Source organism: Parus major, chromosome 12 (assembly GCF_001522545.3).
Source record: "Parus major isolate Abel chromosome 12, Parus_major1.1, whole genome shotgun sequence".
NCBI lineage: Eukaryota > Metazoa > Chordata > Aves > Passeriformes > Paridae > Parus > Parus major.
In genome coordinates this window covers 2,812,088-2,838,137 of record NC_031781.1, presented here as the reverse complement: position 1 = coordinate 2,838,137, position 26,050 = coordinate 2,812,088, and the positions used below count along the sequence as shown (strand labels likewise).

At 42.2% G+C, this 26,050-nt stretch overlaps 2 protein-coding genes across 2 annotated transcripts in view; one reads left to right on the top strand and one right to left on the bottom strand.

Annotated features, from left to right (window-relative positions):
* TIMP4 (TIMP metallopeptidase inhibitor 4) overlaps positions 1-3,179 on the top strand; it is a 26,900-nt gene extending 23,721 nt beyond the window's left edge. The window contains exon 5 of the mRNA XM_015640982.1: positions 151-3,179. Coding sequence (XP_015496468.1) covers positions 151-348 — 198 coding nt within the window. The 3' untranslated portion in view covers positions 349-3,179. The remainder of the gene's footprint in view (positions 1-150) is intronic.
* SYN2 (synapsin II) overlaps positions 1-26,050 on the bottom strand; it is a gene marked incomplete at its 5' end in the record, with an annotated part of 155,545 nt that overhangs the window by 71,521 nt on the left and 57,974 nt on the right. Inside the window, 4 exons of the mRNA XM_015640485.2 lie at positions 4,608-4,697; positions 19,189-19,345; positions 23,144-23,235; positions 25,717-25,774. Coding sequence (XP_015495971.1) covers positions 4,608-4,697; positions 19,189-19,345; positions 23,144-23,235; positions 25,717-25,774 — 397 coding nt within the window. The remainder of the gene's footprint in view (positions 1-4,607; positions 4,698-19,188; positions 19,346-23,143; positions 23,236-25,716; positions 25,775-26,050) is intronic.

Below are 26,050 nucleotides of genomic sequence, written 5' to 3'. Positions count from 1 at the left end.
TTGTATTTTTGGGAATACACCCCAGTTCAGAGGAATCTTCAAGATGAGTGCAGGGCAGATAAATGTAAATAAACACCGTTTATTGTATTTTTGGGAATACACCCCAGCCTGTAGCGGCTGCAGGGTACTGAAGGAGCTCTTTGCCCCCAGATCACCACGTGCTACATGGTGCCCTGCTCCATCACGGCCCCCAACGAGTGCCTGTGGACAGACTGGCTGATCGAGAGGAGGCTCTACGGGCACCAGGCCCGTCACTACGCCTGCATCAAGAGGAGCGATGGCACCTGCAGCTGGTACCGAGGGGGGCCTCCCCCTGAGAAGGAATTCATCGACATCAGCGAGCCCTGAAGCGCTCTCCAGCCCTGCAAACGCGACCCTGGGGGGCTCAGCGGCTCTGAGCTGCCGTGGTCTCGCCTATCTTGCTTAGAAACAAACACCAGTTGTCCCCAAAGAGTCGGGGGGTTGGCGCTGGTGCAGGACGAGGGACAAACCTCCTGCTCTGCTCTGCTGTGCTTTGCACAGAGGGCTGGCACTGTCCTCCAAGTTCCCTTTTTGCCAATATGAATGTACGAGAACAAAAGAGTTGCCAGAATTTTGCCCCACCCCCCCCAAAATTTGATAACCTGCAGATTAAGAGCTCCCCGTGTTTCATTCCAAATCTTTCTGATGAACTGCGGAATGTTTTCTAGAACTGTTTCTTGGGGTTTTTTTCTGTATGAAAGTCTTGGATACGAAAGAATTATTGTACAGTGTATATGTAAAGTATTATAACAATGTGCTATTAAAAAAAAAAAAAAGGATTCACAAATATTTCCTTATCTGTCGAAACGAGTTGAACACTTCTGTGATTAAAACAATCTGTGCTCCACATTTTGTATGTTCCTTATGTCACAGCTTCCTTTACCCACAGAGTTGTAACTTCCATTGATAGATAAATTAAGAAACAGCTTTGATAATCAAAACCCCCTTCCCAAGTCAGCATTCCTATGGACTAACCAGAGCTTGCTGAAGGAAAAGCCACATTTTTAAGCATTAATCCATGGATTTTAGCATTCCATGGAATAAGTTCCAAGCCCAAATGATGACAGGCTCAAAGTGCTCAGAACTACAAAAACCACATCCATCCTCAGGGCAGCTGCAGCCCTTAACACCTCCCTAAATACATGACCAGGTATTTGTACCCCAGTACTGTTCAACCTTTAGAAACTCCTGTGAAAGTACATGCAATAAAATATTGCCTAGCTTACACTGCAATGATTTCTGGAAGCTCCCAGATTTTTGACCCTGTTTAATAGGATTGAATTAGTTTTATTCAGGAGCACCCACCATACTCTGTCAGTGAATTTGGCTACCTGTGAACTCAAACTAGAGAAGGGTTACAACACATTTTGCCTGTAGCTTTTTTTGTGTCTTAACTTTCCCAAATTGGTGACTGGAGTTAGTAACTAATCCCTCACACACGTTTTTAAGTTTATAAAAGTAACTCAATTCACAGTGGTGAAACTTTGGGAAGTGTAAATGCCAAAGTTCAGACTATTTGTGCCCCACAAGAAAGGGGGAGAGCCCTTGGGCAGGATGGGAATCTCCAGTAGCTGCCCTTTTTGACAGACTTTACAATCTAAAGGACAGGATATGCTCTTCTGAGAAAAAAAGATTTCTCTGCAATTAAATTTATGCATTTCCAGTGAAATGCAAATGGTGCAAGGCCAACAGAGAAACACGTCACTATTACTTTGAGGAATATGTGTCCTGTAATAAATAAAAGCCAATGTTTCACTTTTGATCTACTGTAAATCAGTCTAGCTGATATCTAACAAGCCCAGCTTGTTTTCTGCTTTACTCAAATCAAAAATTTCCTAACACTAACGTTTTGGAGCATAGACTTACATAAATGAAACAAAAAGAATAAGAAGCTAAGTTTCTTAAAAAAAAAAATTGATATTGCAGTGACAGTATTGGCAGAGCTATTTACTGACAGTGCTGTACATTTCTATTATGAATTTTCAGAAAGATTCAAAGCCAGGCCTTATTTCCTCATATCAGATCAAACCAATTCCTAGAGAAGCCCACAGAGCTTAATAACCACAAAGGTTAATATTCAGTGGTTAATAAATATTCAGTACCAGTTCTGTAGCTTTTGTCTCCAAATCCATTTTGATGGGATGGTGCCTTTTGGGTAACATTCTGCAGCAAGCAGATGTTTTCTGCTTTTTAACTCACCAGAGCTCTGCTCCTATTTCAGTTTTACATTAATTAGACCTTAAACTCAATTTACCCAGCCCAGATTGCCTTCTCTGTCCACTCTGCACAAATAAATGCTTTCTCTGATATTTAGAAATAATAAATTATTATTTCTAACTATCTGTTCTGGACAGACTGTAATACAAATTAGTTTTAAAAACATTTTATATTTGTCCTGCTATAAAATATCCCACACAAGATGTTTCACAGTTAAGGTCTGTCTACTTTGATTTCTGGCTGAGCAGAAACCTGCCCAAACTTCCCACAAGGGATGGTACAAAGATTATATTTATTTCTTTTTTCCCTCATATCAATAAATGTGGCAACAAGAGCTTTACAAAACCCCAGCTCAGAATGAGATTTTATTTTCCCTGAGGAAGATTCTCAAAAGGCTTGACTACAACATGGCATTCTGAATATGTTATTTCAATATCAGGATTTTTACTGTAGTTCATTGATACCTTATCAACAGCAGATTCTTTTCACAACGTTTTCTTTTTACTTCTTGAAACCATGTTTGTGTTACATGAGAGGGGTAGAGCAGAAATACAGCCTGGCACAAATTTGACTTTAATTTGAGAAGGGCTCACATGACTTTTGATAAGAGTAGGGAAAGGAAGAGAGGAGGGAGACTGTATAGGTGAATAGGGGAAAAAAAAATCCACCACCTGGAATATTGCTGGTGTTTCCTCAACATTCCAGTTAAGTTTTAATTAAATTGTTCAGCAATTACGTTGAAAAAGCCTTGTTGTTTTTGCAGAGAACAGAAGAGGTGGGAATGCAGTGAAATAAAGGGAACTAATTACTGAGGGAAAGGCTGTAGATATGACTCAACCAGCAATGAGTTCAAAAGCCTCACAGCGTTTTTTGTAATCAGTCTGGGATGAATGTTTCTGTTTCAAAAAGTGTTTCATTAAAGCAGCTCCATTTTTACACAACAGAATGACATCTTTGTTTATTTACCTTGTATTGCCTAAAGCCTCAGCACAAATGATCAGCAGAGGGTGAAAGGAGCACCTCTGGCACGCTCAGCTGACCCTCAGTTCCCAGAGATTTGGGGCTTTTTCCCTCTCCCCATGTCCCCCCTGAGCTTTGTTTTGCACTGGAGGGGGGACAGCTCCAGGAGAATAAAAAGGGAAGGAGAAAAAGCAAGAGGAACACCAAAAACATATTTTAAACCATAATTGCCGAATTCTGCATCAACAAATGCAAACAAGGGCAACCGTTGATAAAGTGCTGAAAACCCAAAACAAAATAAAATTATATGATTTCAATGCAGCATCAGACGACTCTGATTTCCAGATCATCTTACAACCCACTTTCAAAAAAATTCAAACTAAATGTTGTCTTGTACGACATTGCCTGATTATTTCCCAAGCCACAAAGTTCCAGACACTTTCTTCAGGAGGAATAAAACCAAACAAATGAGTGTCATCACAGGCAGCTATTGCAGCAGTTCTGAGTAGCAATGCAATACCCAAATGGATTATTTTCCTCTAGATTAACATTCATTACCATAGAAATATGTATAAAAATTAAGATAACTTTGCTGTGGAGAACATTCAGAAGTTCAAACAAAAGAGAAATCACTTACAAGTTTTGACTTTAATGAGCAATGTAGAGGAATGAAGACAGTGGAAAACCACTCACAGGGGTGCTACACTCAGAAAATTATGCCATATAAACTTATAGGTCTGACACATTAGCTCTTGCCCCAAAATGAAATGTTCTTGGTTTCTGTGGGCTGCAGTTTAGCAATGCACCCAAAAGTCCTGCTTTTTTTCAGTAAAATTACAGCCAGTCTCAAGTTTGAAGGATTCCTTAAGGGTCATTGTGTCCCATTCCCTGCTCATCACTGCTGCCTAAAACCAAACCACACCCTAAAACCATCATCCAGGTGCTTCTTGGACTTTGCCAGGCTCATCTGTGTTCTTTTTCTGTCTGTAAAGCACTGGGAATGAGTGTTAGCTCAGGCACCTGAAGATCACAAGTCACAACTACCCTGATTTTGGCTGAGTTCAAAGCTCTGCAGTGCCCAGTGCATCGTTTCCAAAGACAACAAACACTCTGAACACACCAGAAAGGACTGGAGGGAACACAGACCATGAAAGAGTTGTTCAGTGTCTTTGGAAGCATTTAATCTCTCCAAGATCTGTAGATGGGCAGCTGAGGAGCTGACCACTTCCCATCTGAGTACCCTCCAGCTCATCATCACCGTGATTTCAAGTGGTCACCCTGTCCCACCCTCCCTGAAAGCTGCCAAAATGGCTTTTAGAGTTGACAGTAGATGGGAAAAGGGAACAGTGTGTCCCAGTCCCTGTCTCACAGGCACAGAAAGCAGATTTAGCACTGCTGTTTGCACCTACCATCTCCTTGTGGTTGGGGTAGAACGTCTGCTCGATTAGAGGGAACTTCTCTGGGCCCAAAGTTTTGTAGACAGACACCAGCTGGGCAAACTGCAAAACAAAGCAGAACAAGACAGAAAGCTCAGGAGAGAAACCACACTGTGCCCAAAGGAGCTCATGCTGACATTTTGCTTCTTGTCTTGGGTGTTTGATAAACTCAGTAGAACCAGGGACACAGCCCACGCAGGCTCTCTCCTCCTCACACACCTCTTTAATCCACCCAAGCTGTGACTTCACACACAGATCAACACAGAAAAACACCTCGAAAAGTAAAGCCCCCACAGGTACAGAAAATGAAATACATGGGAATACTGGATTTTGGGTATCTCATTATCTGTATGTTTGAAGATGATTCTGTGATGATAAAACCATAATGTTGCCTTTTCTGTCACCTTAAACCTAAAGCCCATGCATATTTACCATTCATTTAGAAGTTGGCACCTCCCTGGCATTGATTTTGGCATTGGCACAGAGATAAAAGCAGCTGTGTCGTGCTACCAGGTCGGGTGAGGAGCAAACTAAAGCAGTTCCATCTCCCAGGCTGCAGCCATGCCCCATTCCCACACGGCCATCCTTGTGTGGGGATGGCTGAAACCGCTCCATGCCATTCCTGTTCATGTTTTTTATGGAATATTCTGATGTGGCCATCCTTGCACCACCACCAAAGGTGGGGATGATTGAAACTGCTCCATGTTAAGCCATTCCTATTAATGTTTTTTATGGGATAGAAATATAGAATATAATATTCTTTTGACGTTCCTGAGGCGGATCCGGCCTACCTGCACTCTGGCCTGCAGCAGCTCCTCACAGAACATTCACGTGTAAAACAAGGGGAATCTTTATTAAACAGAGATGGATTTGGGGCTGCTCTTTCTCTTTTACAGATAAACCCTGCTGTGGTAAGAGTCAGCAAAGCAAAGCAGCCCTGTGCCAGGGCTGAGGTTTCCAGGGAGCAGGAGGGCTCTGGCAGCCGAAGGCCGGAGCTGTTCCAGCGCTCCGAAGCTCCGGCCGTGCCTGTGATGTGTTCAGCTGTCACTGTGCCAGCGTGGGACATAAACAACTCAGCACAACACTTTGAATAGTGGGATTTGCTGGTTGCAAACAGCACAAAAAGCAGGGAACAATGGAACTCTGTCCATAATGCAGATAAAATACCTACTCTGAGGAGAGGCTCAGGAGGCAGGGAGAGCAAAAACTGTTTAAAGGGGGGAAAAAAAAACCCATGAAAGCTTTGCTTGCATTTCCAGCTGGCAGAGAGGGCTTGTTTAATTTAGTGGTGTTTACTTAGGTTTGGTAAAATACATCTTTAAATTCGGAAGGCCAGTGGAAAATACCTTAATGATGAGCAGTCTTCACCAAAAGCCTAAGAAATTGTAGTTGGGTTGTGTGCCGTGCAAATCAGGCCTCAAGGAAAGGAAATATTATCACAGCTAGCAAAATAAGGTGGTTTGTGAATCGGATTCCTGACAACTTACTCAATATTTCAGTTCTGATCCAAGAAGAAAATACTTACTATTAAATACGTGATTTTTTTGTCAAGCAATTGTTAGGTTAAAATAAATCTATTTACTTATCTTTAAGTAAAAACCTCCAAAGAAAAGATAAAATCATATTTGTGTTTCCTGTGATTGTTTCCTTTCTTTTCCATTTTCACTGGAAGGGAGCAAAAGACACTGAGAAAATGGCAATTTTTTTGGTAGGGGTGGCATTCATGCAAGAGGTAAGAAAGCTGTAATTGAGATTAATTGCTAGCAAATGCTTGTTTACTTAAAAAAAACAGCATCAACCAAAGATATCAGACATATATCACTCCAATGTGTCTTCTAATTCAGTAATTCAGCTAGGAAATAGCAGGTAGGAAAAGCAGGTTTCAGTTTATGAGGTAAAGGAGAGAAATCTCTCAAATTGCCACAGCTGGGGGAAGGATTTATCTTTTACCCTGTTGAGATGCTGCTTCACTTCTGTGTCTACAAATTTGGGGATCTGTTGTCAATCATTTCTCCTCCAAAATGCAACCTGAAAAATTCAGCCCCAATTCACATAAAATTTCAGCATTTTAATTGTACATCCATAAACTGCCATAAATATTTGTTATTTTCCCCAGTTGCTGCTGGGCTATTTATAAAGAAGAATTTAATTTAAGTTTTAATGACCTTCTATAATTTTTTCAGTGGGATCTGGACTATATATTTTTATATTTTCCTTTTCATCAGCTAAATTCATTCACCAGTCCTGGGCAGGAGAATCATCTTTTTAGATGATAAATTACTGAATTTTCTGATCCAATGCCAAATGTTTACAGACATGGAATGTTTATGAAATAGGAAATACTAACAGAGCCATTGAAGTATTTTATATGGCTATCAAAACCCAAAATCATCTAAAACTTTCCCAACTCCTAGAACTTAGTATTTCAGCAGAAGTCATTTTTACATCCTAAGAAAAAAACGAGAAAGTGGAAAAAAGTTCTCAGTTTAGCAAGCTGAATTTACTCCTCATTTTCCAATTTTGCACCTTATTTTCAGTCAAAAAGGGATAGCCTCAGGTGCATGTGTTTACAGTTTGCAGATTATTATTTTAAAAGGAAAATGATTGGGTTTTGTAGCATTTGTTGGAATGTCAGCTCTTTTCTAGTCAGGATAAAATCCTTCCACACCCAGGCCAGGGTTGCTCCTTTATGACAGAACAGGACAGTGAGAGCTGTGCTCTCCAACAAGGTGTGACACACAGAAGAAATATTTAGTAAAAAAAACCCAAAACCCACTTATTCCATTTGTTTTCATGTCAAATCTTTCTGGGCTTTCACCACCCCAAGACTGGAACTCTAAATTTCACTGCACAGATCGTGCTGTAACAAAGCAGAGTTACCAAAAATCCCTTTGCTTTCTTCATCAAGAGTCGGATAATTACTTTGCTTATCACTCTCGAGGAGTTAAAATGTGCTTAATTACTTGTGTGCCATCTCTGAGAGGCTCAGATTTGCTCCTGAGCAAACCACACCAACTTCTCCCTCGAAGATAATCAGATATGATATTTAAAACTAATTACTGCAGATGGTGCTACCTTTAATTCTGGAAAGCTGCTAATCCCTCTTGCCAGGCTGAAGGATTTGTAGCACTGCCCACTCCAGTAGGGAATTTCCTGGGATGTTGAGAAGGAGTTTAACTCAAGGAATTGCATCTCCTTTTCCTGTTCCCTGCTCAGGTAGGACCCCTGGGCTGTGGGTTTTACTGAACCCTTTCTGTCAGAGATTTCCCTTTTTTGAGGGGAACCTGTCTTCTTCACAAGTTGAGAACTCCAAGTGGCCATCTGGTGCTCCATGGGAGCTAAAACAATATCCAAATTCTCTGGGTAGTCTGTTACACCCACCCAGGGGAGCTGGCACTCTCTAGGAGCAGAGAAATGGGAAAACTTGGATGGGTGAACATTCTTCAATCTGTCTGTCATAAAAAACACCCCAAAACCCAACACTTTCAGCTGAGATTTAACTCATCTCTGGCTGCTCTAAGGTGTGGGCTCATCTTAAGAGTGAAGAAATTCCATGAAACAACAGTATACCTCTGGATGTTCCACCATAAACTCATCTTCCAAATGCAGCAATGAGGATCAGAATTGGTGACTGAAGTTCCTGAAGTAAAATTTTCTACTTTTCTAGTGTGATCTCAGTGTTCACCATGAATGGGATTTTCCCTTTCAGTGCCCAAAGGGAAGATCCCTCTGCCCCACAGAGCAGGTTTGGAAAGCTGCTGGATGAACTGGTTTGCCTTATGGGATGGTTATTTTACAATTTTGGGGATTTAACAAAGAAAATGGCATGTTGACTTCTTCATCCCTTCAGTTGGCACCAGGAAAAATAACCTGAAGTCCATTTTTAGGCTGAAATGTCCCTTTTCAGGCTGAATTGTCCCTTTTCAGGCTGAGGCTCAGAAATGTGGCTGGTCATTCCATAAAGGCTGGATTATTTGGTGAGAGTGAGAGATAAAGCACAAAGCACAAACAGGGGTTCTTGGGGGCCAGCAAGCTGAGACACAAACATCCTTCAGAGGGAGGAGGAGTGAAGCAGTTGTGCAAGAGGACACATTTGACACTTGTCTGTGGGAGTCAATCAACTTTGGCCAATATTTTTTCACTAGATCTGCATTTGAAACATAATGTCTGTACTGTATCTGAATATTTTATTACTGTATTTTTAATATTATTATTACCTGGGAAGCATCTGTGTTACCTTTCTGTGCCCTCCATGTGCTTTGTTGAGATTGCTCAACATTTCTTCTCTCACACTTCAGCAAACACTGAATACTTTTCCAGAAGGCTGAGTTCACGCACTTTGATTCTCTCTTTGACACCTGAATAGGAGAATGGAGGGGAGCAGAGCTCTGGCTGCAGCTGACACCCTCCTCAGTCAGCAGGAGCTGACAGACAGCTCCATGCAAGTGTTCCAACTCCCCAGATCAGCCCAGCACCTTCACTGCAATGTGAAACGGTGCCTGCAAATCAGTTTGGGCACACAAGAGGAGTACAGAGGGGATGGGAACTGCCAGAACAAGCTGGTGCTCCTCCAGTGGTTTTCCAGCAGGACTCAAAGCCAAGGACAACACACCTGGACTGGGAATGCAAGGAGTGCTCCCCTGGACCCTGCATGGTGAGTTTAACCACAGGTGAGCTGTTCCCTGAGCCTTTTGCAGCCCAGCCTGCACAAGAGCAAGGTGATCTCTGCCTCTCCCAGACAAGATCTGTCCCTGGTGCATTTTCCCCTCAAGCCCTGCCCTGGGATCAGCAGCATCTCCTCCTTGTCTTTGACTGCAGCTGATATTTCCTCACCTTCTTTACTTTCAGCTCCCTCCTTGCCCCCTGGGGTTCTTGCAGCACCTCCTGAGATGGAGCTGCTCAGCCCCTGTGGGGTGTGCTGGCCCTTCCCAGAGGGATTTGGGCTGTCTGCTCCAGCTATCCAGAATTTCCAAGGGCATTTTCCGGGCTCTTGCACCTCCCCTGCAGCATGAGAACTGCAATCCGAGAGGCACAGCTCTCCCACCGCTAATCACCGCTGTAATTAACTGCTGGAATATTTTCACATTAGAATTGCAGCTGATGAGATGAAAACCATTAAGAGCTTCTACAGGATCCAAAATAAGCCTTAAATAAAAACCTCATGCCCTTGGAAGAACTACATGAACTGGCTTACGAATTACCAGAGCACATAAAAAAATAAAAAAGTTTTCTACAAGAGTTGGGAAAACAGGATTAAAAAAATCCCAAAGAACCAGAAAAAGGCCACAGTCAGGGACATAAAAACATCTCCTGGCTTGCAGGGTTGGGCAAGAAGGCATCTGGCAAGGAGAGACACCTTGGCTGGTGGAAGAGGCACTGACAAAATGTGTAAACAGTGAGGAAAGTGAGATTTAAGGAGGACATGCGGATTAAAATGAAGGAAAACAGGCTGTGAGCATAAAAAGGCAGGGCACAGATCAAGACATGCCTGGTATAAAAGATTAGCAAAAGGTAATACCATGAGGCCTAGATCGAGAGGCCTTCTGGAGCCCTTTATTTTGGAATGAAAATTTAGAGAAGGAAAAAAGTTGATGGGAGTGAGAGGCTCTGGGGACTCCTTCCTGGGTGCTTTTCCAGCAGTGAGAAAATGCACTTTATTCCACTGTTACAGGACAGGGGGTTCAGTGTTCTGGCCAGGGAAACCTTTGCACTGTTGTTTGTTTTGATGGGACTTGGCCTGGTGCTTAAGCACTTCTCACAAGGGTTTGGGGCTCACTGCAACAGAGAGAGATTTTCTTGTTTGTGGGGTTTTTAGAGATGAGGTCTGGTTCAAATAGATTTCCATGAAAACACAGAGTGCAATGAAACTTGTAGAGGAAGAAATCAGTGGTGGAATTCCAGGGTGGGTTTCCCAGGGTGGAGATTTGCAGAGTGGATTTCCAGGTGGATCTCCAGGGAGGGTTTCCAGAGTGGATTTCCAGGGAGCATTTCCAGGTGGATTTCCAGGGTGGATTTCAGTGTGGGTTGTTTCCAGGGTGGGTTTCATGGTGGGTTATTTCCAGGGTGGGTTTCCAGGATGGGTTATTTTCAGGGTGGGTTTCAGTGTGGGTTATTTCCAGGGTGGGTTATTTCCAGGTGGATTTCCATGGTGGGTTTCAGGGTGGGTTATTTCCAGGGTGGGTTTCAGGTGGGTTTCAGGGTGGGTTATTTCCAGGATGGATTTCCAGGGTGGGTTTCAGGGTGGGTTTCAGGGTGGGTTATTTCCAGGGTGCAATGCCATTCCTCAGACAGCAGCAGCCAACCTCTGCCAGGCCCAGCAGGGAAAGCCAGAGGACTCCTTGGGGTGGCAGATAGGCAGACAGGGGTTTCACCCACTAAAATCACCTCAGGGAGCAGGGGTAGTGCTCACACACCACAAAAAGAAACCAGGACGTTTTGCATCTGTCTCAGAGGGAGCTGGAGCTAAGGATGGAAGTGGAATACGCAGGAATGTCAGAGGGGAATGGCAGTGCTGGTGGGAGATGTGGAGGTGAGAACTGCACTGGAGGAGAGCGAGAGCAAGAGGTTGGAGTGGGGGTTGCCCTGGTGGAGCCACCACAACAGGAGGGATTTTCTTGGATGGGTGACAAATTCCAGTGTCTGGAAGAGGAGTCTCACCCCCCTGATTCTCCTCAGCTCTGAGTCAGCACAGTCACACATCAAAGAAGCAGATATAACCTAGATTTTAACTGAAAAAATTATTTTCTAAGGTCATTTAATAGGGAATATAACACATGGGATTACTTTTTAATTACATATTAGATATTATATACAAGTAATCAAACTTAATTTCCATAATCTGGCTTCAGGTGTGGATATTTGTCTCAACCAAGCACAAAAAGAGTTTCTGAGTCTCTACTGTAGCAGGACCAGCAGACAATACCAAGGATGTGAGCCACAGCTTTACAGTCCTGTTTTAAATATTATCTTTACAGCCTCTGTTTGAATACAGTTTCTTTCACTAGAAGGTAAGAAACAGTTAAAAAGTCCATTTGAATTTTCTGCCCCTAGAAATGTTCAATGCAATGAAAGTCTGTAATGGATTTCAAGAGTTCCCACTGCTGCTTTTTAGTGCAGAGGAGAACAGGGCAAAGTGGCAACAACCCACTACAAAATTCAGGAGTGCAGTCAAAAAATCTGAGTCTACTTTTGCATTAAATTATCCTGATGGCAGTAAATGCTGGTCAAAGCCAAAGGCTCCCATTCTCAGTTTATATATAAAGCACTTGAGACTGCAAGCAAGGGTTGATAAATACAGAGAATTACTGGATGTATTGGAACAGAATGGAACAGAAAAATCATCATCACACTGAGATTTATTTAAGGATCTCTGGGGATTTTTTGTTTCTTTGCTTGTTTGTTTGTTTGTTTTTTTAACAGGATTTTCAGGTGAGCTTACGTATTTTAGGAAAGCAAAATCAGCAAGGAAGGCTGGAATGTTCCCTTTCTATTCCAAGACTGGAATATTCCATTCCTATTCCAAGGCTAGATTAAACTAATCTGACTCTATAAAGAGGTGCAAAGAGCAAACACACTACTAGTGTACATGGAACACTTCATGTATTTAGATTTCTAGTTATCATTTATACTTAATTGTATTTATGAATTTTGCTCCAGTTCAATGGTCAAACCTGGTATTAAATCGTCTTTTGACCAAAAAGTTTACAGTGTTTTCACCTTCCTTCTGACACAGTTTTATGAATTTACTTTCAGATCTCACACGACAAATCCATCAACATGTTTTGCTTTAAGTGGCAGACTGGACAAAGAGGCCAAAATCTTCACTGGCTGACAGAGAATGAAAACAGGTTTTATTCAGGTTTTTTTTTATGCAGGTTTTTTATTCAGCTTGGAGGAAAAGCACCTGTTTCTTTGCTCTCTGGCTGCCCTGGAAATGCACAGGCCTCTGATTTCACTCAAAACCTGTAAATCCAAAATTCCTGTTAATGAAGGCCACAAAACTGGCCACTGATGCCAATATTTGCATTTAGGAATTTGATACAGAAACTGCCCCATATCAGCATGGGGCTGTTCAGGCCTGCCATCCATGTCCTGGTGTCTCAGCTCTGCCCTGCTTGGGAGAGAAGGCAGCTCCTGCTCCAGACCTGGGGCAGAGAAAGGAAATTCAGCAGTGAAAGGGCAGGAAAAGGACCCTGCACTCCTCTGGCTGCCCTGCCTTCACCTGCCAGTGAGATCAATCTTGCCAGAGTGGTTGAAACTAGGAAGTTCAGTGCTGTCTCCAGGTTTGGTCTGATGAAACACATAAAACTGACTAAAATACATCTCAATGTTTCTAATTTGTCATGATGGCAGACATTACATTTGAGCATCCCTAAATGTCTTCTCAATCTGAGCTGCTGCCAGATTGCAGGTAAGCATTCTCCAGCCTTGACCTTTAACAAGATCCCTTCTGGCATATAAAAGAGAGCAATAACCAGCCAAATTCTATCCCATTGCTCAGCATTATTGTACAAATCTGGCTTTTGCTAATGAGCACAGGATTTGATTTTAATGAAATAAACATTTAGAATTTCTTTCTTTAAAGCCAGCCTGGAATTGGGGTTTAAAAATCCCAGGTTTACAGCAAGTATGTTCTCAGAATGCTTCTCTTCTTGCACACATTAATTTTGTTTGTTGTTCACCCTCCAGAAGATGCTTTGACACAAAATTGAATCTCCTCTGCGTGGTTGTGTCTCCCATTAGCATAGCTTCAATAATTTGTGTCAACAGGAAGCTGGAAGGAACAGAGCTCATCTCTCTTTTTCTGCTCCTCCCTGCGGAGTCCTGACAAATGTCCTGCCAGTGCCCCAATCTGTTGCTCAAGATTTTTAAAATATAACTGGGAGTGGAAAAAGCACAAGAAAAAAACTTGGGGAGAAAACAAGGTGAGGAAGAGCACTAGAAACCATCAAATTGCAAGAAAGGGAAGTTAAAACAACAGACCTTCCAAGAAAACAAGGTAAAAATGGGGAAGTTAAATGTCCAGCTAGAGCAGAAAGATGCAGACAGATAAGCAGAAAATCATCTGCAAAAGAAATGCAAAGCAGAACATGGCACATGAAGTCACAGAGTTGTGTAAGCTTGGCAAGAGGAGCAAAGCAAGGAAAATATCAACAAACTTGCAAAAAAGCATTTGGCTGTCTGCTCCCAAACTGAAGGAAAAGAAACAAACAACAACTGTGGGATTTATGATACTTCCAGGCCTGACCAAAAAAGCCAAACCCAGCCTTCCCTCTAACGGCTGGGGGTGAGCAAGGAGATGAATTTTGGCATAACCAAGTGTTCTGTGGCACCCCTCTAACGTTTCAAAGCCCTGATAACAATAAATTCCTGCAATGGGGCAGAGTGTGACATCTGAAGATGCTTCAGTACAAGATGGGTTCCCATCTGGAGCTCTGTGTGAAGAGCACCAGGACCTTCCAGCTCTCTTCACGCTCTCCCAGGTAACTCTGCCTCCCTCTCTGCCAGCTCTGGCTCAGAAAACCCTTCCTGCCTGGTTCCTCTGTTCCCACAGAGTGATGGAGCAGAGTGCCAGGAGTGCACTTTGATGGGGCCAGCAGCAGCTCCCATCCCTGCAGAGCCAGCTGCCTCTCACAGGCTGGGACAGCTCTGCCCCAGCCCATCACACCTGGGCTTCCCAAATCCCTCTGGGGTTCCCTCCACTGCCTCTTTCCTAAATACAGACCCTTCCACCCCCCTGGCAGCAGCCAGTTGGGGTCACAGTACTCACAAATGAGGCTCATTACAGCTTGAGCCCCCTCCTTCAGCAGACTCAATGTGTGATTGAGGCATCAGCAGATCCTTGTAGCCTCCACACCAGCCCTGCAGCCTCCCAGGAGAACAGATGTGCAGCCAGCTGCAGGGGCTGAGATGCTTTTCCTCTGCACTAAAGGAACCAGAACTGCACTCATGGAACTGGACTGATTTTGTGAGGGTTTTCTTCCTCTTCAGTTGTGCACAGCTGCTCTACACAAGTGCAGCAATTCTGGAATCTCTGCAGGGCTGGAAGGTTTATCACTGTCAGAAAGAACCTGGAAGTACCAACCCAGCCCTGTAATGCCTGTAATTATCACATCACAGTCAGGATGAACTGAAATAAACCCCAACCCTTCATTTTATCTTCAGCAGCCTTGGACAATGAACCTCACAGCCCCTGACAATTAAATCAGAGTTTGCCTGTTTGGTGTCACTCAACTCCACCTCCCTGCCTGACTCAACTTATCAGCAAGCTGCTGGACACAGGGGGGTGAGCAGGGAATGAACTGGGGTGTTCCAAAAATACTGCACCCCTATCACCAATATTTGCAACTGAAGCTAAAATCCAGCAGGGTCCAATTGAAGGAAAGCCTTCAGCGTGCAAGTTTCACAGCAATCATTGTAAGAATCATACAAATGGATGCATGCAGGAAGAATTCATTTTTTTTTAAATTCAGCACAGGACACTGGAAAATCACATTTTGTATTTTTAATGCACGTTGTTTTGTTGGGGTTATAAAAATATTATTTCCTTAGTTTAATGATGAGATTTTACCTACAGCTCTGATACCATCACCACATTTTCCAGTTCCTTCTGGCCTCCACAATTACTTCACACACCTCCACAGAACCACAGAGTCATTTAGACTGGAAAAGCCCTGTAGGATTACCAAGACCAGGCACTAAACATGAACTTCTAAGTGCACCACTCACACTTGTCCTCAAGTTCCACATCTACGTGGAACTTAAATGCTAAATCCCTCCAGGACAACCACATCATGTACTATGGGAAAGTTCCAAGCCTCAGTTAAGGGAAGCCTCCCTTATTTCCTGAATGACATTTTCTAAAGGAAAACAGAGCATTTAAATGATATCAGATATTACCTTTGGATAATTAATGATGCTCTTTTTTTTCCTCTTTACTTTTTTTTTTCCATAGATGCTTTCCAGCAGGATCTTCACCCCATTAAACACGAGTAAAACTGTGAGGTGAATTGGGAATCCTACAAGGACAATGGATGTTTTTGCCTCACCTCAACTCAGTGTAGCTGTAAACTGAACCAGGTAAAATTCTAGTCTTGTTTGATGGGGTTATTTCATGCCCAGCACAATTCCTCTGCAGCACAACCCTGCACTGAAATATTTTAATGTTTTAATAATAATTCTTCAACGAGGGCATGAACCTTAAAGTGGTTCCTCCACAGCTCTGTGTGAGCTCAGCAATAAAGAACTTAGTCTTTATTTATAAAACCCATGCCTTTCCTCCAGCTTTCTGACATCCTTACTAGCATTTAAGTGAAATCCATCTCAAGCCAGGGCCATGAATTTTCCATGAGCTAAGTGTTATCACAGAAGTGAAATAACCCGAGTGCTGATATAACCCCACGCTATGTTTCAGAGCACAAACATCTCACCACACACACTCCTTCCAACCTTTTCTTCCCCCTGGTTGCTCACAGCCCAGCTTCTCACAGGGCTGTGCAGTGCTCTGAATTTCTGCTGTGCATCTGGAGGGGCTGTGCATGCCCTGACACCAGGGAGCAGAGCTTTAAGACCTGTTCTCAGTACATTCCTGGCAATTGTCCCACCACACCTCACCCTTCAATGATACACCTCAGATCAAACACAGATTTGTTCACTGTCGACTGGCAAATGCACAGAAAGCCAGAGTAGAAAAAGAGCTTTCCTGGAGAGTTAAGGGCAGGTGCTGCAGTTTGTGGCACAGAGTGTGAACCTGCCCTCAGAGCTGAAAAGATACTGAACATCTGGAGCTGTGTCTTCCAATCACATCAAACACCTGACATGGTGAAGAGCATTAATTTAAAACCCAATGGCCTTGTATGCTGAGTTCTAACTCTCATTTTATTTGAGAGCACTTTTATAGCCAGTCTCACTTCCCCTCCTAGCAGTTCTACACTACTCCTAATTTTGCTCTGATGTAAGGAAGATTCATTGGCTAACACTGCTAACTCAATAATTTCCCATCCTTTTAAAGCCCATTCCATTGCACACCCCCTTTTTTTCCCCCTGCTGTTATCAAAGTTGTAATTCTCTTCTGCCACTCCACATTTTACCTGCAGGAAAGTCAATCTATTTCTCATGAATTAATAAAGATTGTTACTTATGGCTCTATGCAGCTTTCTGCTTCCCTCTTTTCCATGGGGCTTTTGCACTTGAAATGTTTGCAGAGAGAATTTTCACACAAATATCAGGGCCCTGGTGCTGACAAAGAGATTGTGCAGGAAGAAATCCCTGCAGGGGGGGTTAATTGATGGCAAATCCATGGCCATGTAGGAGCACAGTGATTTGTACCCTTAATTTTAGCAGGCAGGAGCAGCTTGGGGAGTGCAATGCCAGGCACCCACAACCATTTTCAGCAGGGATTTCACCCAGGCAGGGAGCACACACGAGACTGATGCAACCAAACAAGGCAGACCATGATATTGGCCAAACCAGCAGTGCCTGGATTCTGCTGCAATATCTGAGCATCCATGAAGTTGGCTGAGTTCATGGGTTTTTACCCTTCAGGGAATCTATTCTAGAAGCAAAGAATATCCTGAGTTGGAAGGGACCCACAACAGGCATTGAAGTGCAGCTCCTGGTCCTGCACAAGACATCCCACAACTCCCTCATGAGTTCTTCCACTGTTCTCCTTTCCTAAATCTGATGAGGATTTCATCCTGCTCTGGGATAGACACAGAGGTCTCTACATCTCCCAGCACCACCAACAACACGATATTCTAGTTAAAAAGCCAAAGGAAGCCCCTGGTGGTTGTACAGAAATTATTTCTGTGCTCACACTAAAAGCCCACACTCCTCACTAGGACCCATATGAAGGGCAGAGAAAAAGTGACAAAGACACAGATATGGCAGTCTGTAAGGAGGAATTTTCTTTATATATATTTACATATATAGATATTTTTTATATTTATATTTATATTTATATCTTTACTTTTTATTGCATATAAATGCTACTGGCTTTGACTCCCCACCCAGCTTTATTGCACCTACTGGGAAATGCCACACAGCTGGAAAACGTGATGCACTAAAATAATGAATTCAGCAATGTACAGTGTGTACCAAGAAGTTGTAAATACTCTATCAATTATTTATTCCCCCCCTGCAGGAGTTTACTGCAGCATAAAAGGATAATAAAATGAGCTGTAAGAGGTATATGTTAAAAACTGCTGACAGTTGTTTGGAGGGATTTTCATAGTAAGTCTTAAAAAATTAACATCTTCAAGGCAATAAAAAGTATTGTAGTAAAGCTTCCCTGCATGTGAAAAATATTGACAAATCTTCTTTTCTTACCCAGATGCCAGAGGAAAAAGTCAAGTTTTGGCTATTTATAAGTGGGATTTTTAAAATTGTGTTAGGTGTTGGACAATGGAATTATAGGAGCAGTGGCTGCACCGTGGATCAGCCCCTTTTACAGCACCACATTTTAACTTGTGTTTAGTTCTTTATGAACCAAAAAGACCACCTAATTCTACCTTCATTTCTACAAAACTTGTCAAGAAAAGCAGCATTGGCTTCTCCAGTAAAACTGGCAAAGATCAGTGGCTCTCCAGGGTAGCTCAGTGCTCCAGGGGTAACCGAAAGCACCAACTCCTACCCCAGAGGCACAGGATTATGAAAAGGGCTTTCAAATGAGGAAACGAGTCGCTTCACATTTCCTTGCTAATGCATAGCCCCAAAAATTTCACAGGAATGAGGAAAACACTGGATAGAGCCTGTTCAAATTATGTTCAAAACCACAAATATGAGAAATATTCTCAGCTTGCTTTTCCCAGACAAATTGTGAATAAACACTCTTTCCTCACTTGAGGAAGCGTGTTCACAGTGGGAAGGCTTTCTGTTGGATGCCTCACTTATTCTCTGTTTGTACTACAAAGATTTTTCCTCTCTGTCTCCACACTGGCTCTTTGAAAAAAGAAAAAAAATATTTAAATATCTTAGTTTGGTCATTTATCCTTCCACTATTTCACTGCTCAGCGAGGGAAGATGATAATCAGCGCTCATGAGGGGAATGAAACATGAAATTAAAGAAAGTTTTCACAGCAGCTGAATTGCCAGGCCCAGGAAATTTCCAGGTATGGTGATGCCTCAGGATTTCAGCTTTTCTATTTTCAAAATTCTGTACTGCTCTAGTGCCTAACTCTAAACTGCACAGACAGTGTTAGTTACTGTCCTCAGGTTTTATTCAGACACAATTCCTCTCTAGGCCTGGATCTCAGGGACACCTCAGTGCCCCAGGCCCCAAAAAGTCTGACCAAAAGTGAGTTGTGGGGAGCAAACTGGGGCTGAATGACTTCATTGCCTGCAGCTGGAATTGGAGGATGAAGCCCGATATGGAACTGGAGCAAACTGGTAATTGTGTGAGAAACTGGTGCCCATTGTCCGTGCTGGCTGCAGCCTCTGGGAGGCTTTGGCTGCCCGAGGTGTGCCTGGGGAAGGCCTTCAAGAAATGCCCACTTTATTCCCTTCCCCTTGCCTGGTCTCTGCTCTGGGCAGCCCCTCCAGGCCCCTCAGCACTCACCACCCAGGGCTTGTCACAGAAGTTGTAGATGGACTCGAGGGAGTTGACGCTGGGGATGCCGGCGTACTGCATCCCGATGATCAGGTTCCGGAAATCCTCGTTCTCCGCCATGCTGTAGGAATGCTGCCGCACCAGCACGAAGTCGGGCCGGAACGACCTGCCAAAACAGATATATCGGTGATAATCCTCCACCAAACTGGTTTTCCTTCAGCTCCAAAATGTGCAGAGAGGGAAAAATGGCTGGTGGGTGAGTAGGGAAGGGCTGGAAAAACACTCAAACAAAAGGGAAACAATAAAAAATGGGAAGAGCCATGATGGCATCATGAAAAACATGAAAACCACACTCAGACCAAAGGGAATTGATAAAAGATGGGAAGAGCCATGATGGCTTCATGAAAAACATGAAAATCAAAGGGAAACAATAAAAAATGGGAAGAGCCATGATAGCTTCATGAAAACCAAAGGGAAATAATAAAAAATGAGCAGAGCCACGATGGCTTCATGAAAATCTGCAACACCCTTAATCTGTTCAGCATCCCCTCAATAACAGGGTTCCATTAAGAGGAGAGATAAATTACCATGGCTTTGAGGTTGTTTTCCTGCTGACAGGTAAATCACATCTATAACCTCTGGGTGTGTCCTTGGTTTGAGCTCTCCAGTTTCTGAGCAGTGACAAGCAAAACTCAAGCAGGCAAAGGGCTCTGCCACAAACCTGGGCTTTTGGGGAACAATTTTTTATTTCTTATTTTTCCCAACAATTATTGTCAGGCTGTTTTAAGGGCAGTAAGGGATGAAGCAACCACATTGCTGGCAAAAGGAATCAAACCATAATGGGGAGAATCACAACTGAACTTTTGAGCAAGAGACTTGTCAAAATGAATTTTTAGACTTACAGCTGCCTTTCTTCCTTTTCTCTCTGGTATCTGATCAGCATTTCCCCTGCTGCTCCCCATGGTTTCCTGCCTATCCCCCTGCACCTTTGCCAAAAATCTGACACCATCCCCACCTTACTCCAATCCTGACATTTTGTTACTGGAGAAGGTTATGGAAAATAAAAAACACAAACCAACAGGACAGAGCCTCCAGAACAGGGGCAATTCAGTGCTAAATTTGACTGTTGAAAGAGTCTTTTCTGCATTCCAGTTTTGTAGAGGAAAAAAAAACCCTGACTAGCTTGAAGATTTCAACCTCCTAAAAGAGGTATAACTGCAGGGCAAATTAAATTAGCATAGTAAATTGGGGAAATTATTTACATGCCTTGAATAAATACAAGCTGTTTACTGGAGTGAGACACTCTGAAGATTACAAAATTATTTGGAAGTCTCCGTCTGGTAGAACAAAAACAACAAAACAATTAAAATCCCTGTTAAAATTGCTTTAGCAGTTCTGGGATCCCAGCTTGGATGTGGTAGTCCAAGTAGATTAGCTGGATTTTTAAATTTCAAGCATCATAGAAGTGTTTGGGTTGGGAGGGAGCTTTTAAAGCTCGTTTTGGGCACCTTCCACTAACCCAGGCTGCTCCAAACCCCGTCCAGCCTGGCCATGGACACTTCCAGTAATGGGGCAGCCACAGCTCCTCTGAGCACCCTGTGCCACTGCCACTGTAAAAACAGAAAAAACAACCCAAACCTGCATGATTTGGCAAAAACAACATTAAAGATTTGCTGTCAAGAGTTGTTGAAATAGCACTGAAGCTCAAGGGGCAAAACCTGTAAAGAAATCCTTGCCTTTAAACAGGATTCCTAAAAAATATCTGCAGCACAGCTCTGAGACGTTGTGATCGAGGTTTCATGGGAGGTGCCAAGAGTTTAGAATGTGGAAATCCAATTTACTGGCCCAGCATGAATATAATACTCAGAGGATTAATGATGCCTTCATCAAAACTGCAGATCCCTCAGTGAAAGAAAGAGGCAAATTTTATCTATTAAAAAAAGAGGGATAACACATCCCAGACAGCTCTGTGGGTTCAAATAAAAGAACAAAAAATATCCTCTCAAAGACCCATTTAATGACACAATTGGAGAATGGAGGGAATGTACTTTTTAAAAATTAAAAATTAAAGAAATAAGGTTTTGCTTTGCAAAAGCTCCTCAAAGGAATATGATACATTACCATAATTGTTTTAGTTCTGTAATTATGGATGGAGTGGCTGCATAGAAAAGGAGGTCAGGAGAAAAATTCTAATTGCATCAAGATCCAAAAATCTCAGCATTATGTCACAGAAAATATAATTTTTCATGGTATGATTTTCATTCACAAAAAACAAACAAACAAACAAATGGGGCCTGTTAAATATTTTTTTTCATCTCCTAAAGTAAACCAGCAAAATTTTGTCATAGAAATTTCTATGATTTTGCTAACTAATAAATCTATGATACAAGGTTGCTTTGAGCCTCAGATTGATAATAAATATCTCCAATTATCACAGAAACAGAGAGTTGATCTCCCATCATGTCTGCACCTCCCTTTCACAGCACAAACCACACTCCTGGGTATCTGACACCAGATTTGGGGGAAAATTATCAGCTTCAGGTAGTTCTCTTTGGGTAAATAAATTACCCACAAAACTATAATGTTATAAAATCCCTTGTTATCTCATTCTCAGAGTTATCTGATGGCACAAAGGTCTTTTGTTTCAAACAAAAGCAGCACTTTTACCGAGTTTTCTCATGACCTGCAAATCTTTGGAGATGTTATTTTTTGGAGGTTCCCAGCCCTCATTTTCTCCTGAAATGTTTTGATGGCAACTTGGCCTCGATACCTTCTCAAGTATTTTTTGGAATACTACAGAAAAGCCACTAGGGAGCAGCAATCAAGATTTCTTGGCTCCAAAACTTCCATCATTGGGTAAAAAAATTCCACCAACCCTAAAAGAAATCAAATTTCTCACTCATCTAAGGAAATAATCTTGAGGATTTGGCCTGAGATCATTGTTTTTGTATTAAACTGCAATATTTTTAAAACATGCCAGAGATTAAAGAGTTGGAATTTTGAAGAATAAACTTATTCTGGATATTTTTTCCTGGAGTTATTTTTTTTGTGGTGGGGTTTTTTTTGTTTGTTTGGGGATTTTTTTTTTTCTGTTTTTTTTTGTATTGTTGTTGTTTGTTTTTGTTTGGTTTGAGTTCTTTTACATGAATGAATAGACATTTTCAAATCTTTTATTCAGAGAGATATTCTGCAAACCATGAAGATCCAGGACATGCCTGTGTGGCTCTGCCTTTAAATTCAATTTTTTCAGCCAAACAACTGCCACACTTCACTCACACATAACTGCACCAGCCAAAATAGGAGCAATTCTCACAATTTAAATACAATTTTGATATAATTTTGCTAATAATTTTGCTGATATAACTTTCTTAATAATTCCTTAAGTTTTCACTTTGTCCTGTTTTCTCCCCTCACGTTTATGAGGCTGTTGATGTCCTCATTGAAAAAAAACAAAAGTTAAATTTACCCTGCCTTCATTGGCATCATCCTTTTTAGACAAAACCGCTGCTGGGAAATCTGAGGTGTTTAAACCAAAATGTTTCAAACAGGCTGAAATATTCCAGGAACTGCCCTGAGAGGGGTGTTATGACTTGGTCTGTTTCAATAGGAAATATTCCACGTTGGAAATAAATTCTGCTATTCTGGGAAAGCCTGGCAGGTACAAAATCACCAAATCTGGGTCCTTCTGTAGCAAGCATAAACCCCAAATCAATAACCCCAACTCCCAACTGTGTATTCTTTATTCTGGACTTCATTCCCTTAATAAATCCATTTTCCCCACGATTAAATTGTCAAGATGTGTCCTCCCTGTCACAAAAAGGTTGTCACAAATCAGATATTTCATTTTCTGCTTTCCCTGAGGGGAATCACTCAAAATCCACAAACACAACCAAAGCACTCAGCACCTTTCCCATCCACACATGATGACATTTATTGCTTTTTTGCTCAGTTTAGTTTTTCTTACCTGACAACTTTTGTGCCATTTCGAATTACTTGGATATCGACTGCATAATTGCCATCAGCATGGGCTATCAAGTTGATTTCTGAAAATTCTGCCTATGAAAAAAAAGACTCCCATTAGTCAGTCTGGTTTATTTGACCTTTATTTTCCTAATTCCCTAATTTTGAGCGGTAGGGCCTGAAGTGCTGACAATATACATTTGAAATAAAGCGAGGGCATTGATCCAGCAGTCTCTGTCGAGTACCACATGTCTCATTTCAAAAGGTTTTCATCCAAAGAGAGCAAAAGGTAAAAAAAGGTTGTGAAAATGGATTGTGGGGCAGTAGCAAGTGGATTTACTCCTCCATGTCTGCACAGAAATGGAGGGATTCTATTTCTGCTTTGCACAATGTTATCAAAGAGATCAATACGGGCTCAGCACTGGCATAAAGTTTTGAAGAAAACAGTACAAAAGCAGAATTAAAATAACATTTTCTTATAGAATTTAGCGGCTCCTCATACTGCTCACCCCTTTGGATTTTCTTTATGTGCATTTACTCTTCTTTTTTAAAAGATCTGGTGCTAATGAGCAATTGTCTCACGAAATTCTCAATGAAAGCACTTTTTCAAAAGCCTTCTCACACTGGAAATGCGGAATTTAAACGGAGCCGCTCCCATACTCTGAATCTGCAGTTACTTGAAAGGAAAGGACAGGATGTTTTTCATTTATCCCCAGCCTTTCACCAGCTTAGACTCTCAAGGCACTTTACAATAACATTACCCAGCAGAAGAATTGAAATGCAGCCAGCTGTCCTCTGGTGGATAAATAAAAGTGTCTTTGCTGTCCGGGACAGCAGCACAGAATGGAGGAGTGTCACAATGCTCATTAGTCTGCTGCTGAAAAATGGAATTGCTGCAAGTCTTCCTCGGGCAGATCTGGGAGGATTTCACAGCCTGGTGCTCAGGGAAGGGAGCTGGGAGCTGTTCCTCCCACTGCTGCAGCTCAGGAGTCAGGGCTTGGTTGCCAGCACAGAGCTCTCTTCATTAAACCCAGCCACCCTCACACCTCCTGGGATGGCTGGGACAACACATCCAAGCTCATTGCAAAAACAGTGCAAATGGGGAGACAGAGAAATATTTGTGTAGGCACTGAAAATGTCAGGCTCAACCAACTGACTACTCAGATATCTCGAATTAATAATTCATTTTAAAAGCTTAGTGTGTGATGGAAGCCATTGTATGTTGGGAAAGGCAGTGTGAAAATGAAATAATTACTATTATAAATGGTACCAGCAGCGGGACACTGCAGTAGTTGTTATTTGTGTGTTGATGTGGAACAAAGGGATTCGTGTGGCTCAGAAACTTCCAGCCCTTCTCTGATTAAAGCCCTGGTCCCACAGTGCAGCACAGGAAGGGAATTCCAGGGCTAGCCCGAGTTTTTGCTCCTGTTGAAGCGATGGCTCTGCCTGCTCTCACCTGGGTGTGAATGGACAAATCTGCCTCTCCCTCAAAACTCCTGAAGCCCCCTGGCACAGCTTTCCCTGCTCCCAAGCCCAGGGCAGCAGATATTCCGTGGTGGAAAGAGTGGCTGCTGGACCATTACAGTGAATTTACATCAGCTGCATCCACACTGTTAATGATGATTTTCCCTCGCTCCTTGAAAATCCAAGGACAAAACAACTCAAGGGCTGTTGCTCTGTACAGCATCATCTATTTGAGGAACTCAAGATTCAAAAGCAGTGAAAAGACTTCTTTAAATCCTTACTTTCAGCTTAAATAAAACAGCCATAATTCCAGCGCACCCTAAATTCTAAATATCTCACTGTTTATTCCTATTTATTATGGATTTGTTTTTTTAAGCCCCCACATGCCAGCGCTGCACCCAGAGCACATTTATATTCCTGAGTGGGGAATTAGTGATACAGAACTGCCACACGTAATTCATGGAGTGTCTGGGAACTTCACAGTCTCTAAGCAACAACTTCTGAATACAAGATGTTTTTCATGCTGTGAAAATTATGGTCAAAATCCCCTAAGAAGAGCCCACTTTGGGTGCCAAAAAAGGGCTGTTGTGGTTTAACCCCAGCTGGCACCTCGGCCCCACATTTTTTCCCACCCAGAAGGATGGGGAGGGACGCAGAAGAGTAAAAATGGGAAAACTCTGGGTTGGGATAAACAGAATTCAAGAGATAAAACCAAAGCTGTGAGTGGAAACAGAGGAAATAAAACCCCACAGCAGCTACAGGGGGGAAAATGAACTCTGCCCCAGCCCAAACCATCACATTCCTTTAATTGTGAGGGTTTAGGGTAAAAAGATTGTGAATTTATCTGTCCATGTATGCACAGAGAATCATGGAATCGTTTTGGCTGGAAAAGCCCTCTCAGATAATCTCCACTGCCATTAATCCAAGACCACCACCAAACCACATCCACACAGCTTTTAAATCCCTCCAGGGAGGAATAATATACATGTATTAAATACATGTGCTTCTATAAATGCACAGATATAAAAATAACTGGTTTTATGCAGTTATAAAACTGTACAAAATTTAGATTAAGGTTAAGGTGATGTTTTAGTTTTAGGTTGAGTCAGTTACCTGCTCCACCTTGATGTCATACTCGCCATGGACCTTCTTTCCACGAAAAGCTTTGGCCCTGCAGGAAAAAAGGAGAGAAAACCAAGAATTTATGTAATCAGTGTCTATAGAAAACTTCCTGTATTGCCTTCAATGTCTTGAAAACACACAAATATACTAACTAAACCTACCTGCTGCACATACACAATTCCCTTTCCTTGCCATCCTTGTATTTTCATCCCATCCCATAATATTTTATAATAAAAAATATCGTATATTTAATCTAAATATGTATACATATAATATAAATAAGTATATATGTAATATAATATAATATCATATAATAAAATATAAT